The following is a 14,403-nucleotide window of genomic DNA, read 5'->3' as shown; positions in this document are numbered from 1 at the left end:
TTCAGACACAATCTATGGAGAAACACCGCTCTGCAGATGATCTACAGGGCAATCATCCATGCCTATGAGTCTATCACTGAATCAGTGAAGAATCTCAACTACATGCTGCCATTCAGATCAGTTTCCAGACAAAAGGATCAACCCATCTGGTAATTATACATAGCACCATGATACAGCAGGACCAAAATTAATTTATCATGCTCTCTTGCTTGTCCCTCTGTCTGCCCTGAACAAAATCCTGTTAACATCCCTTGTCTTGTCTTTCAGTGACTGGGAACAAATTCCACTCAGTCACCCAAGCCAGAAGCTCACTGTGGTCTTTGACTCCTCTGTCTCCTTCACTTCCATAAGTTATTGTCATTCACCAATTCCTGATTTCTATGCCTGATATTTATGAAAGCTGCTCTTTTCTCATCTTTCCTACTACCACCAGTATTCTCAGTACCATCACTAGTCACAATAGTCAAAACATGGAAACATATATGTCCATCAACAGATGAATAGATAAAGAAGACATGGAATATTATATGGAACACAGTGGAATATTACTCAGCCATGAAAAAGAACAAAATAATGCTATTTGCAGCAACATGGATGGACCTAGAGAGTATAATGCTAAATGAAGTCAGGCAGAGAAAGATGAATATTAGATAATATTGTTTATATGTGGAATCTAAGAAACAAATAATATAAATAAACATATTCAGAACAGAAATAGAGCCACAGACATAGAAAACACGCTTATGGTTACCAAGGGGGAAAGGGGAGGGAGGGGAAGGATAAATTAGGATAGGATTAACATATACACACAACTATACATAAGGTAGATAACCAACAAGGACCTACCGTATAGCACAGGAAACTATACTCAATATTTTATACTAACCTATAAGGGAAAAGAATCTGAAAAAGAAATTATATGTGTGTGTGTGTGTGTATGTATGCATGTATGTGTGTGTGTATGTATGTATGTCTGTGTGTGTGTATATATGTGTGTGTATATATATATAGATCTCACTTTGCTGTACACCTGAAACTAACACAACATTGTCAATCAACTGTACTTCAATAATTAAAAAAAAAATTCCCAGTTTCCATAGTGTACCAGAGTGATTTCTATAGAATGCAAAACTGATTATATCAATATTGTGTTTAAAATCCTTCAAGATTTCTGTACTGACCTTGTGCTAAAATCCATGAAGTTCAGATGCCTTAGTTTGACTTATGAAGTCAACCACGATCTATTTTCTGACCGTGCTCATAGTCTACTCCTCTTAGTCCCAGCCATACTGTGTTTATTCCTCAGAATATACAATGCTCTATCAAACCCCAGGCATTTCCACTTTGAATTTCCGTTAACTTGAAAAATGTTATTGCCCCATCCTCCAATAAAACTCATCTATTACCTCTGTCACACAAATTGTATAATATTTCTCTCTAACCTATGCCTCACCTTGCCTGCCAAATCCTCCTCATTGTTCAGGGCTCAGTTTAAATTCATCTTTTTCCTAGAAACCTTCTCCAAGGCACAGGCAAGTTAGGTTCCTTTTTATGTGTACTCATCCTTAGTTCTTTGGGTTTACCTTGTCATAACATTTGTCATAGTTTCTTGTAATTGTATTTATTTAATTGCTCACACACTCCAGGACACAAAATCCTTGAAAAGGACAGGCTATATCAAGTTTACTTTTATACCCCCAGGGTCTAGTGTAGTACCTGGATCATAATAGCTGTTGAATAAATTCATTCAACAAATATTTGCTGAGCCTCTACTATGTAGCAGGCACACTATTAAGTTTTGAGTTCACAAGTGATATGTGGTATCTAAATTCATAGACTTTTAGTTGGGGAAGATGGGTTAAATGAACTAGACATATACATGAATGCATGCGGGAGTGAATAAATGAATGGGTGAGTGAAAGAAGCCTACAACCAAGAGTAGGACTAGTTTGTCCATAAACTATATGCAGCTTTTCTGTTTTGGACTTGCTCCTTTTTATCAGTAGACAAAATTATATATGATACAGCGTGGAGTTAAGAAAGTAAAGAAGACAGCTTTTTTTTTTTCCCCCTCCAAATCTATCTTTGGGTGAGAGTCACTAATACCCCCATCATTCTTGTGGGAATTACTAAAAAAAAATACAGGATTTCTCCTCTTGACATCCAGCAAGATAGACAGGGCAGGTTGCTGGGGGAAGAAAAGGTAGAGATGGGGGAATAACTGGGAATCAAAGAGCACAACGAACTCTGTAGAGGGTAGGCCTAGGGGGCTGGCTGCAGTGGAGGAGTTCAGAGTGCCAGAGGGCAACAAGAGGGGCCTGGGCTCTTGGGCCTGGGCTATTGCTCCCCAGTAGAGAACAATAAGGAAGACAGCAGAAAACTACATCAGATAATCTTGGAAGAAAGTATGTATGCATGTTAACCTTTCCTTGTTTCTAAACTGGGGATTACTGGTCATGTATGGATGTGAAAGTTGGACTGTGACCAACTGCACCCTTGAAGTTAGGTGCAGCAATATGACCAAATTTTGCCCAGTGGAACATGAAATGGAAATGATGCCCTTTGCAGATGATATCCTTAAAAGGTATTTACTTGTCTTCTACTCTTTTATCTGCTCTTCCCTGTTCTGAGAAATGGATCCAGAAATAAAAGTCCAGTACTGAGGATGGAAGAGTCATCTACTATTTCTAAACCACTTCTCCACAATTTCATGAGAAAGAAAAATAATTATTCTATCTTATTTGGGCCACTGTGATTTTTACAGCAGGATTACCTGTACCTTAACTAATACACTATTCCTATAAATCAACCAAAAAAATCCCAAAACAGTTACCTTGTATATCTGAAGGAATACATCAGTCCATGATCGTTTACTCCAGACTTCAAAATCTGTCATATCTATAACAACAGAATGCTTTCCCTTAGGCATGTGGGAAAACTTGGCTGAGATAGTAGTGGAAGACTATAAGAAATGATATATTCAAATATTAATTACAATGCAAGGGAAATGTAAATCCAAAGTTTTAATTACTTAGCATATATATATATTTTTTTTCTTTTTATAAAACATTTACATGTCCTTTATACCCATTCATCCAGATTTCCAACTCTCCATGTGCCAGTAACAGAAACTATCAACATAGACAGCTTTCTGGAACTCACAGCCTCTATTTGAGGTCATAGAGTTACTCATTTATTGTACCTGATAGGTCACTCTGTGGCAACAGTGGCAGTTCAGTGAGTCCAGTCACTCAATATTGTCTGATTGTTTGCAATCCCATGGACTGCAGCATGCCAGGCTTCCCTGTCCATCACCAACTCCTGAAGCTTGCTCAAACTCATGTCCATCAAGTCGGTGATGCCATATAGATGCAAAATTATTCTGAATTCTGAACCCCCCAAAGAGCCATACCCTTAGGATGAAGCCACTGGAACTCAGCAGAGTGCTGAAGAACAGGCCTCTGGATCTTGTGCTAACATAATGTGGTGACTATAGTAACAGTGTTACAACTAACAGAGAGTTTCCTCAAAGCCTACAGACTTCTCAAGACAATTACTCTTCTCAATAGGTCTCCATAAAATGAATTGCATAATATGAAAAAAAATGACTATCTTGCTTAATTTCTCCCTATTCTCCACTAAAACTTAAGAAGGGAAGTGGCAATTTTCAGGTAATTGGAAAAAAAAACCAATATTTTCTTTGAAAGTTATATATTCTAAACATGTATTTTAAGAAAAAATTTACATAAGTACAGACCATTCTTCATTTCTAAGTCCCTTAAAAGAAGCAATCACCTGTATATTTAAGAAAGCCATGTAATCTATTTTGCATGGGAACTCCACAGAGATTTTTAGACAAATAAAAAATGGCTGTCTGGGGAGGCCTTACAAATAGCTATGAAAAGAAGAGAAGCAAAAAGCAAAGGAGAAAAGGAAAGATATAAGCATCTGAATGCAGAGTTCCAAAGAATAGCAAGGAGAGATAAGAAAGCCTGCCTCAGCAATCAATGCAAAGAAATAGAGGAAAACAACAGAATAGGAAAGACTAGAGATCTCTTCAAGAAAATTAGAGATACCAAGGGAATATTTCATGCAAAGATGGGCTTGATAAAGGACAGAAATGGAAGGGACCTAACAGAGGCAAAAGATATTAAGAAGAGATGGCAAGAATACACAGAAGAACTGTACAAAAAAGATCTTCCCTACACAGATAATCACGATGGTGTGATCACTGACCTAGAGCCAGACATCCTGGAATGTGAAGTCAAGTGGGCCTTAGAAAGCATCACTACGAACAAAGCTAGTGGAGGTGATGGAATTCCAGTTGAGCTATTTCAAATCCTGAAAGATGACGCTGTGAAAGAGCTGCACTCAATATGCCAGCAAATTTGGAAAACTCAGCAGTGGCCACAGGACTGGAAAAGGTCAGTTTTCATTCCAATCCCAAAGAAAGGCAATGCCAAAGAATGCTCAAACTAACACACAGTTGTACTCATCTCACATGCTAGTAATGCTCAAAATTCTCCAAGCCAGGCTTCAGCAATATGTGAACCGTGAACTTCCTGATGTTCAAGCTGGTTTTAGAAAAGGCAGAGGAACCAGAGATCAAATTGCCAACATCCACTGGATCATGGAAAAAGCAAGAGAGTTCCAGAAAAACATCTATTTCTGCTTTATTGACTATGCCAAAGCCTTTGACTGTGTGGATCACCTTTGACTGTGTGGATCAAAATAAACTGTGGAAAATTCTGAAAGAGATGGGAATACCAGACCACCTGACCTGCCTCTTGAGAAATCTGTATGCAGGTCGGGAAGCAACAGTTAGAACTGGACATGGAACAACAGACTGGTTCCAAATAGGAAAAGGAGTACGTCAAGGCTGTATATTGTCACCCTGCTTATTGAACTTATATGCACAGTACATCATGAGAAACGCTGGACTGGAAGAAACACAAGCTGGAATCAAGATTGCCGGGAGAAATATCAATAACCTCAGATATGCAGATGACACCACCCTTATGGCAGAAAGTGAAGAGGAACTCAAAAGCCTCTTGATGAAAGTGAAAGAGGAGAGTGAAAAAGTTGGCTTAAAGCTCAACATTCAAAAAACGAAGATCATGGCATCCGGTCCCATCACTTCATGGGAAATAGATGGGGAAACAGTGGAAACAGAGTCAGAGTTTATTTTGGGGGGCTCCAAAATCACTGCAGATGGTGACTGCAGCCATGAAATTAAAAGACGCTCAATCCTTGGAAGGAAAGTTATGACCAACCTAGATACCATATTCAAAAGCAGAGACATTACTTTGCCAACAAAGGTTCGTCTAGTCAAGGCTATGGTTTTTCCTGTGGTCATGTATGGATGTGAGAGTTGGACTGTGAAGAAGGCTGAGCACCAAAGAATTGACGCTTTTGAACTGTGGTGTTGGAGAAGACTCTTGAGAGTCCCTTGGACTGCAAGGAGATCCAACCAGTCCACTCTGAAGATCAGCCCTGGGTGTTCTTTGGAAGGAATCATGCTGAAGCTGAAACTCCAGTACTTTGGCCACCTCATGTGAAGAGCTGACTCTCTGGAAAAGACTCTGATGCTGGGAGGGATTGGGGGCAGGAGGAGAAGGGGACGACAGAGGATGAGATGGCTGGATGGCATCACTGACTCGATCGACGTGACCCTGAGTGAACTCTGGGAGTTGGTGATGGACAGGGAGGCCTGGCGTGCTGCAATTCATGGGGTCACAAAGAGTCGGACACGACTGAGCGACTGAACTGAACTGATATATATATATATGTCTATGTGTGTGTTTATACACACACACATACTGTCTGGAGAGGCGTAATCCTTAGGATATTTCATAAATAAAAAAATCAAGGATTCTAAGCCAAAATCCATTAAATTCAATAATTTCTCAGAAATTAAATTCTCTTACTCTAATTTCAATCCACTTCTTGTAATCTTCCGGTTCAAGCAGAAATTCTGGCAGTACATGAGAAATACAAGCTCCTTGAGCACTAAAATAAAAAAAATAAAAAACAAATTATTATAGAATACTCACAATCCATCTATCACTTGCATATGAACTTTAATGAAATTATTTCATTGTTATATAGTTTATACATGTACTGAATTTTAATTTTAAAATTTAAAACTTATATAATTTTAAAACTTCCCTTATCAATGAAATGTGCATATAATGTCTCCTTCAGGGAATTAATAATGAGAAATAACTTACTAAGTGTCTATAACCATACACATACACATTTACATGCTAATGGGACATAGAGAGTTATATGACTTGGACCCTATTGTCAAGACCATTTTATTGTTGTTATAATATTATAAAACTGAAAAATACATGCATAAAGTTTGAACACAATAAAATATTAATTAGATAGATCATTAGTTACCCTATGTTAATTGAATGCCTATCACCACATATGCCTGAATATATTAGAATAACATAAACCATCACCTATTTTTCCAGAGTATATCCAAAAATTGCAGACTCTTTGATTATATAAACTTGTAGTATCTTAAATGGGAAATATCTACTTATATTATTTTATACACTTAAAAGAATATATATGTACATACTTTATAATATTTTTTAGTATTTTTTTCACTATCACATTTCTTGAAATACTTTTATCAAAAATCTTCATATGCATGTACACTATTACAAGAACCTCTTTATACACCTCTAATATAATTTTAGCAGGAGTGTTTCTCAGTGGGATTTTGGGTGTCACTAACTCATTTAGTGAGCAGAGAACACTGCTTACTATAAGCATTTAACAGAGAATTTACCATTAGCATTTTACAGAGAATGCCAGATCTAGTATTTAACTCTATAAACACCCTCAGCAGCTTGCAGTCCTGTAACTAGTGACCAGTGGGAAAAAGAAAAAGCAGAAAGATTATTCTGAAAGCTCAAACCTTGAAGATAACACAGATGAATGACGTTTGTGGGAGGTGAGGCAGAGAGCATGGTTCCAGAGTTGTCAAGTTTGCTGTGGCCCAGGGCCAGAAAAAGCTATTGGAAGAAATCATGCTACAAACATAAAGCTCCTTTGTTTGGAAAATAAATGTCATTTCTTCTCTTCTCATTTCCCATCTGCATTTACATTATTTCTATGAATCTTCATTACACTGGAATTACTATAGGTTTAAATAAAATCTAATTTTAATGGTATACCACTACTTAGAAGTAGCCACACTAAAGCCTATGTAAGAACTCAGTGAGATGATGCCCCAATAAGTTGAAATCCTAGAGGTAAAACAAAGACAACAACTCAAGAGAATTATGAAGAAACTGTAATACTTCCTTGCATGCAAAGCCAAGACAGGATCTGAGGAAAAAAATAGTCACTTCTATCACATGCAACTGAGAGCCTAAGGAAAACTATCAGGGAACCACTAAACTGAGAGTTGCTTGAAGAGGGAGACTACAGGGTATTCATTTGAATATTCCCCAGTGCTCACCAGAGAGTAGGCCCTCAGTAACAAATTGAGGCTGAAGAATGCATTTTTGCATTGTTAAAGGCAAGGCAACAAGCCCCAAATGGAGCTGCCTATACTAAACCTCATGCCACCAAATCAAGACTGAGTTAATTTTGGCTCCCCCAGAAATGGAATTGTAAACCAGTCAATCAGGAATCGCCTGATCAGCACTACTTAGGTCACTTGCCTGACAGACCTGCTTCCCCTAAAGGAAAGTAAACTTGGAATAACTAATCTTTTTTTTTTATTTTTGCTGTAAGGGCAGAAAATTTTTTCTTTCTTCCCTTCTAAATTTGTCGGCTTGTCTAACAATCAAATTGACATAGAACAGATTAACAGGGAACAAAACAAATTTAACTACATAACTGTGAAGTGAAGTGAAAGTCGCTCAGCCGTGTCTGACTCTGCGGCATCTCTTGCCCTGTATACCTCTTCAGAGCTCCTTTCTCTGTGCTACACTGAATGCTGACTAGCCGATCAATTGCTGAAAGCCAGTATGATCTTCCCAGGTGGCACTAGTGGTAAAGAACATGCCTGCCAATGCAGGAGACACAGCTTTCATCCCTGGGTTGGGATGACTATAGAGTCCATGGAATTCTCCACGCCAGAATACTGGAGTGGGTAGCCTTTCCCTTCTCCAGGGGATCTTTCCAACCCAGGGAGTGAACCCAGGTCTCCAGCATTACAGGCAGATTCTTTACCAGCTGAGCCACAAGGGAAACCCTTATGGGAGCCCCACAAAGACATGAAGACTCAAAGGTAGTCAGGCAGTTGAGGCTTACATACTAACCTGAGTTAAGGAGAAGGAGGTAGGGATCTGGGGCTTCAAGGAGGAGGAAAAAAATTCACAGGAAGATAGGAAGTATAAATGTTGGTAAACAAACCTGTGCCATGCTATGCAAATCAGGCTTTCTGATGTAAAAAGTGGTTGCTAGTAATAGCTCCCTTCCTGGTACAGGCCCCCCACCTAAATTCTTTTAGGCAGTTAAGGGAGAGGTAGAAAGCTTTTCATGAGTCTGCTGGTTCTCAACTCCCATCTGTTCAAAACAATTCCCATACCAAAGTGGGACATCTGGGGATGACTTATTATGTTCCCTCTCATTGCCTCAGTTCAAGTTGTGTTCTTGCCCACTTCTGCCTATAAACATCTCTTGCCCTGGATACCTCTTCAGAGCTCCTTTATCTGTGCTAGACTGAATGCTGACTAACTGATGAATTGCTGAAAGCCAGTAAAATCTTCCCAGGTGGCAATAATGGTAAAGAACACACCTGCCAATGCAGGAGACACAGCTTTGATCCCTGGGTTGGGATGATCCCCTGGAGGAGGGCATGGCAACCCACTCCAATATTCTTGCCTGGAGAAGTCCATGGACAAAGGATCCCCGTAGGCTATGGTTCATAGGGTCACAAAGAGTCAGACAAGATTGACGTGACTTAGCATAGCAGTAAGGACTTTAAAATGTACTCAGCTGAATTGTGTTGTTGCTTTATTTTTTAAACATAGAAATATTTATTTAGTAAAGTATGATCCATACATTGTTCTTCTTTTTAAATTTTAATTTATTTTTAATTGGAGGATACTTACTATACAATATTGTGATGGTTTTTGCCATACATCAACAGGAATCAGCCATAGGTGTACACATGCCCCCTCTCTCTTAAACCTCCCTGCCACCTCCCTCCCCATCCCACCCCTCTAGGTTGTGACAGGGCACTGATTTTGCGTTCTCTGTGCCACACAGCAAATTCCTACTGGCTACTTTGTTCTTTAATGGCACTTTATAGAGGCTGTTATGAAGTGAGGGGTAATAGAATAAGCCACGCTAAAATATGCCTCTTTTGCATAGTGATTATTTGGAAAAACTGCAGATAGGAGAAAATCTGAAAACAGAGAAAAGTTCTCCATTTGTAAGGGAAATCTACATTTATAAACAAAATTTACATTAGAAAGAGGGACTGTACCAGAAAGAGAGCTATTACCAGGGATAACTTTCACACCCATGAGACCCATATGCACGGCAGAGTAAGCTTTCTTTATCAAACATTGCCTCCTCTCATCTTCCAGTAAATCCCACCCACCCCCAGCCCTCTGCCTTACCCTTTGAAGCCCTAGACCCTTAAACACCTTAGGTCAGGACTGCATACAAATTTCAATATTCTGGCTGCCTTCTGAGTCATAACTTTGTGAGGCTACCATACAACTTACATACATAATTAAACCTGGGTTTTTTTCCTCATGTTAATCTGTCTTTCTTCATGGCAAATAGATGGGGAAACAGTGGAAACAGTGTCAGACTTTATTTTTATGGGCTCCAAAATCACTACAGATGGCGACTGCAGCCATGAAATTAAAAGACGCTTACTGCTTGGAAGGAAAGTTATGACCAACCTAGATAGCATATTCAAAAGCAGAGACATTACTTTGCCAAAAAGGTCTGTCTAGTCAAGGCTATGGTTTTTCCAGTGGTCATGTGTGGATGTGAGAGTTGGACTATAAAGAAAGCTGACACCTAAGAATTGATGCTTTTGAACTGTGGTGTTGAAGAAGACTCTTGAGAGTCCCTTGGACTGCAAGGAGATCCAACCAGTCCATCCTAAAGGAATCAGTCCTGGGTGTTCATTGGAAGGACTGATGTTGAAGCTGAAACTCCAATAGTTTGGCCACCTGACGCGAAGAGCTGACTCATTGGAAAAGACCCTGATGCTGGGAAAGATTGAGGGCAGGAGGAGAAGGGGACGACAGAGAATGAGATGGTTGGATGGCATCACAGACTCAATGGACATGGGTTTGGGTGGACTTTGGGAGTTGGTGATGGACATGGAGGCCTGGCGTGCTGCGGTTCATGTGGTCGCAAAGAGTCGGACATAACTGAGTGACTGAACTGAACTGAATCTGTCTTTTGTTCTTGAAGTTCAGCCAAAAACTTAGAGGGGTAAAGGGATAATTAGTTTTCCTCTTCTGTATGAGTCTCGTTTCATTCTTTTCATTTTTAATATATCTCAAGGCCTAATTTCATCAATTGATAAGACAATATTTATAATTATCTTTTGCCAAGAGATTTTATGTGTGGTCAGTAGTTTTATAGGATTCACTCTCCATTGATTTGATTACATTTTACATTTGATTACATTTATGCAAAGTTTTCTATGTGAATCTTCTGGGTTTACACTGAGTAGAACAAAACAAAATTAATTGAAATGACTTATTAAAATTTAAACTTAATCTGCCAAATTTTACTTTCTCATTTACCACATAAAACATACAATTTTACTTGTACAAAAGTTCTCACTCACTGACATCAAATTTACATGGGGAAGCTAATAACATTTATGATTATTCTAAACTTTAATACATTTATTTCCATAATGAAACATATACACATATCTTGGATTAATGGCCCAATTTTATTACCTATACTGTCATTCTCTAAATGTTGAAGAATTTTATCACAGCCAACATATACTGATAGGCATGTATTTGCTGATAAAAGAGCAATAAATTTGAATACCTTGGCTTTAATGCCAAAATTATTCTTCCATACCTGCATCCTCATACCATAAAATGTCAAAACAGAAACTACTCATGTTAATGTTAACTCTATTGGGAGCTGTGCCAATAACAATGCTCCAAGAATAACATGATGATCACAAGTGCATAGAGTTTAATGATGCTATCAGAAAACTTTGATTTTTATAATGCACAAGCAATAAGGAGTTATTTAAATATCTAGACTTCTGTTTTCGTTCACATTTAACATTCCATTAGATTTTAAAAGCAAAACTAAACTTCTAAAATAATGGCATTATGATTTTTGCCTTATTGAATTAGAGCATTTTTACTGAATGAATCATCAAGGACCAAGTGTAGGAAGTGGTAAAATTAAAAGACAAGTCATGTGTTTTCTGTTTTAAACTCATAAAAATTTAAATAAAGTTCCCATTTTACCTAATAAAGACACACTTGAACAACCTTACAGACTGGAAGAAAATATTTGCAAATGATGTGACAAACAAAAACTTAATTTTCAAAATATACAAATGATTCCTACAACTCAATAACAACAATAACACTAAAAAAAAAGAATACCTCAATTGAAAAATGGGCAGAAGACCTAAATAGACAGTTCTTCAAAGAAGACATACAGATGGCCAACAATCACCTGAAAAGATTCTAATCATCAGTAATTGAGAATTAGAGAAATGTAAATCAAAACTACAATGAGATATCACCTACCAGTCAGAATGGACATCATTAAAAAGTCTATAAATAATAAATGCTGGAGAGGGAGTGGGGAATAGGGAACCCTCCTACATTCATGATGGGAATGTAAATTGGTAACCCCATTATAGAAAATAACTCTTTAAAAAAGTAAAACTAAAGTTGCCATATGATCCAGCAATCCTAGTCCTGGGCCTATTCCTGAAAGTGAAAGTCACTCAGTCATATCAGACTCTTTGTGACCCCATGAACTGTAGTCCATGGAATTCTCAAGGCCAGAATACTGGAGTGGGTAGCCTTTCCCTTCTGGAGGGGATCTTCCCAAGCCAGGGATCGAACCCAGGTCTCCCACATTGCAGGTGGATTCTTTACCAGTTGAGCCACAAGAGAAGCCCAAGAATATTGGAGTGGGTAGCCTATCCTTTCCCCAGGGGATCTTCCTGACCCAGGAATTGAATCCAGGTCTTTTGCATTGTAGGCAGATTCTTTACCAACTGTGCTATGAGGGAAGCCTATACCTAGACAAAACTAAATTTAAGAAAGTACATGGGCCCCAGTGTTCATTGTAGCACTACTTACAATAGCAAAAACATGGAAACACCCTAAATGTTCATTAAAAGATGAATAAACAAAACATGGAATGTGTGTGTGTGTGTGTGTGTGTGTGTATATATATATATATATATATATATATATATATATTTACACAATGGAATATTAGTCAGGCATAAAAAGAATGAAAGTGAAAGTCACTCAGTCATGCCCGACTCTTTGTGACCCCATGGACTTAGTCCATGGAATTCTAGGCCAGAATACTGGAGGGGGTAGCCTTTCCCTTCTCCAGGGGATCTTCCCAACCCAGGGATCAAACCCAGGTCTCCCACATTGCAGGCAGATTCTTTACCAGCTGAGCCACAAGGGAAGCCCAAGAATACTGGAGTAGGTAGCCTATCCCTTCTCCAGCAGATCGTCTTGACCCAGGAATCGAACCAGGGTCTCCTGCATCACAGGTGGATTCTCTACCAACTGAGCTATGAGGGAAGCCCTAAAAAGAATGAAATAATGCCCTTTGCAGCATACATGCGTGGAAATAGAGATTATCGTCCTGTTATCATTACTAGTGAAGTAAGTGAGAAAGAGGAAGACAAATACAATGAACATATTTATGAAACAGAAACAGACTCATAGACATAGAGAATAAACTTGTATTCTCCAAAGCAGGGATAGGGAGGGAAGGATTGGGAGTTTGAGATTAGTAGATAAAAACTATTATATATACAATGGATAAGCAACAATTTTCTACTATATATCACAGGCAACTATATTCAATATCCTGTGATAAACCATAATGGAAAAGAATATGGAATATACATATATATGCATATATGAGTCACTTTGCTGTATAGGAGAAATTAATACAGCACTGTAAATCAACTATACTTCAATAACATTTTCTAAAATTTAACAAAAGACAGACATCTTTGACAAATACTTGTTTTCTGGAATTCTTTTTTTAAAGATTTTTTTAATAGTCCCCCAGTAACTGTTTATTAGAATGTGAATATATTCCAGATCAATAACTTTAAAAAAAAATTAAGTTACAGAGCATGCATAAAATACAAAGTATAAATTTACGAGAAGATAGTAGTATCTTCATAACCAATACACCAAAATAATAAAACGGCTACAGAGGAAAACTAAATCGACAGCAATGCCTTTTGTGTGCCCCTCAAGTCATGAGCACCGCAAAAGACAGAAGATTAACTATGAAACATAGCAATCTAGGCAAGCCCACACACATGTATATTTTGGGGATATTCCACCATCCTGAACAGTATCAATTTAGTTGACACAACTTTCAGACACTTCAGAGTTAAGTGCTTAATATTATCCACAAAAAAATAAAACTAAATATTAGTGTGCACATTTCAGAATGAGAAATGAGCTGCTCCACTGATTTCAATAATGTAGTGGAAGAAAACTTTCAGGTTTGTACAATGCCTAAATGCATTCTGTTTAAACTCAAGGTACTATTTCATCTTATGTACTAAAAGAATACATGCCCTTAAGTGGTACCACTTGAGCAGAAATTAACCTCTCTTGTATTCTTTAGACATACTGAAACCAGATATTTAACTGGACTATATTTCATAATATACTACAAAACTCAAAAATCAGCATTGTTAAAATAATTGTCCATGCCTGCTGGTGGTTATGGTGGTAAAACTAGGTTGCATTTACTGGAAGGTTTTAAGACAAAATTAACACTTTGCCTTCGGATACTAAGAGCATTATTGCCTGAGCAATAAAATGCCACGTTATATACTGCTGGGAAATTAGATAAGTTAAATGACTTGGGCTGCCTGATTACTGTAACAGAGGCACCTCAGGCGGAATTCCACCATTCTCTCCAGTTCCCAGCTACTACTGAAATCATCACAGTCTTTTGTGTTGATTAAGATAATTCTTCTACAGAAAAAAGTGTTTGCCCCTCTATAATTAACTTTGATGTTTACAAAAATTAAAAAACAAAATTTACTAAACTATATAACCCTATTAAGGCATTTTAGAAATTGACTTCCAGAATTATGGAAAATTTATAGGCTCTCAAAATTCTGCTTTGTTTATAGGGCAATTCTTAGATTTATGGAAATATACTCTGCACTGAGAGGAGAGTATGTTAATT

The 14,403-nt window shown here is 37.9% G+C and overlaps 1 protein-coding gene across 2 annotated transcripts in view; it reads right to left on the bottom strand.

The window, feature by feature from the left end:
- The window catches only part of CFAP47 (cilia and flagella associated protein 47), a 507,751-nt gene that overhangs the window by 304,894 nt on the left and 188,454 nt on the right, over positions 1–14,403 (bottom strand). For both annotated transcript variants that reach the window (XM_086387631.1, XM_086387632.1), the window contains exons 31-32: positions 5,928–6,009; positions 2,834–2,962 (exon numbers count right to left, since the gene is read on the bottom strand). In XM_086387631.1, coding sequence (XP_086243757.1) covers positions 2,834–2,962; positions 5,928–6,009 — 211 coding nt within the window. The remainder of the gene's footprint in view (positions 1–2,833; positions 2,963–5,927; positions 6,010–14,403) is intronic.

Source organism: Bos grunniens, chromosome X (assembly GCF_055505025.1).
Source record: "Bos grunniens cultivar Pamir isolate PY7600 chromosome X, Bosgru_T2T1.0, whole genome shotgun sequence".
NCBI classification, from domain to species: Eukaryota; Metazoa; Chordata; class Mammalia; order Artiodactyla; family Bovidae; genus Bos; species Bos grunniens.
The sequence above is the reverse complement of the archived record's forward strand: the minus strand, read 5'-3'. Positions and strand labels throughout refer to the sequence as shown.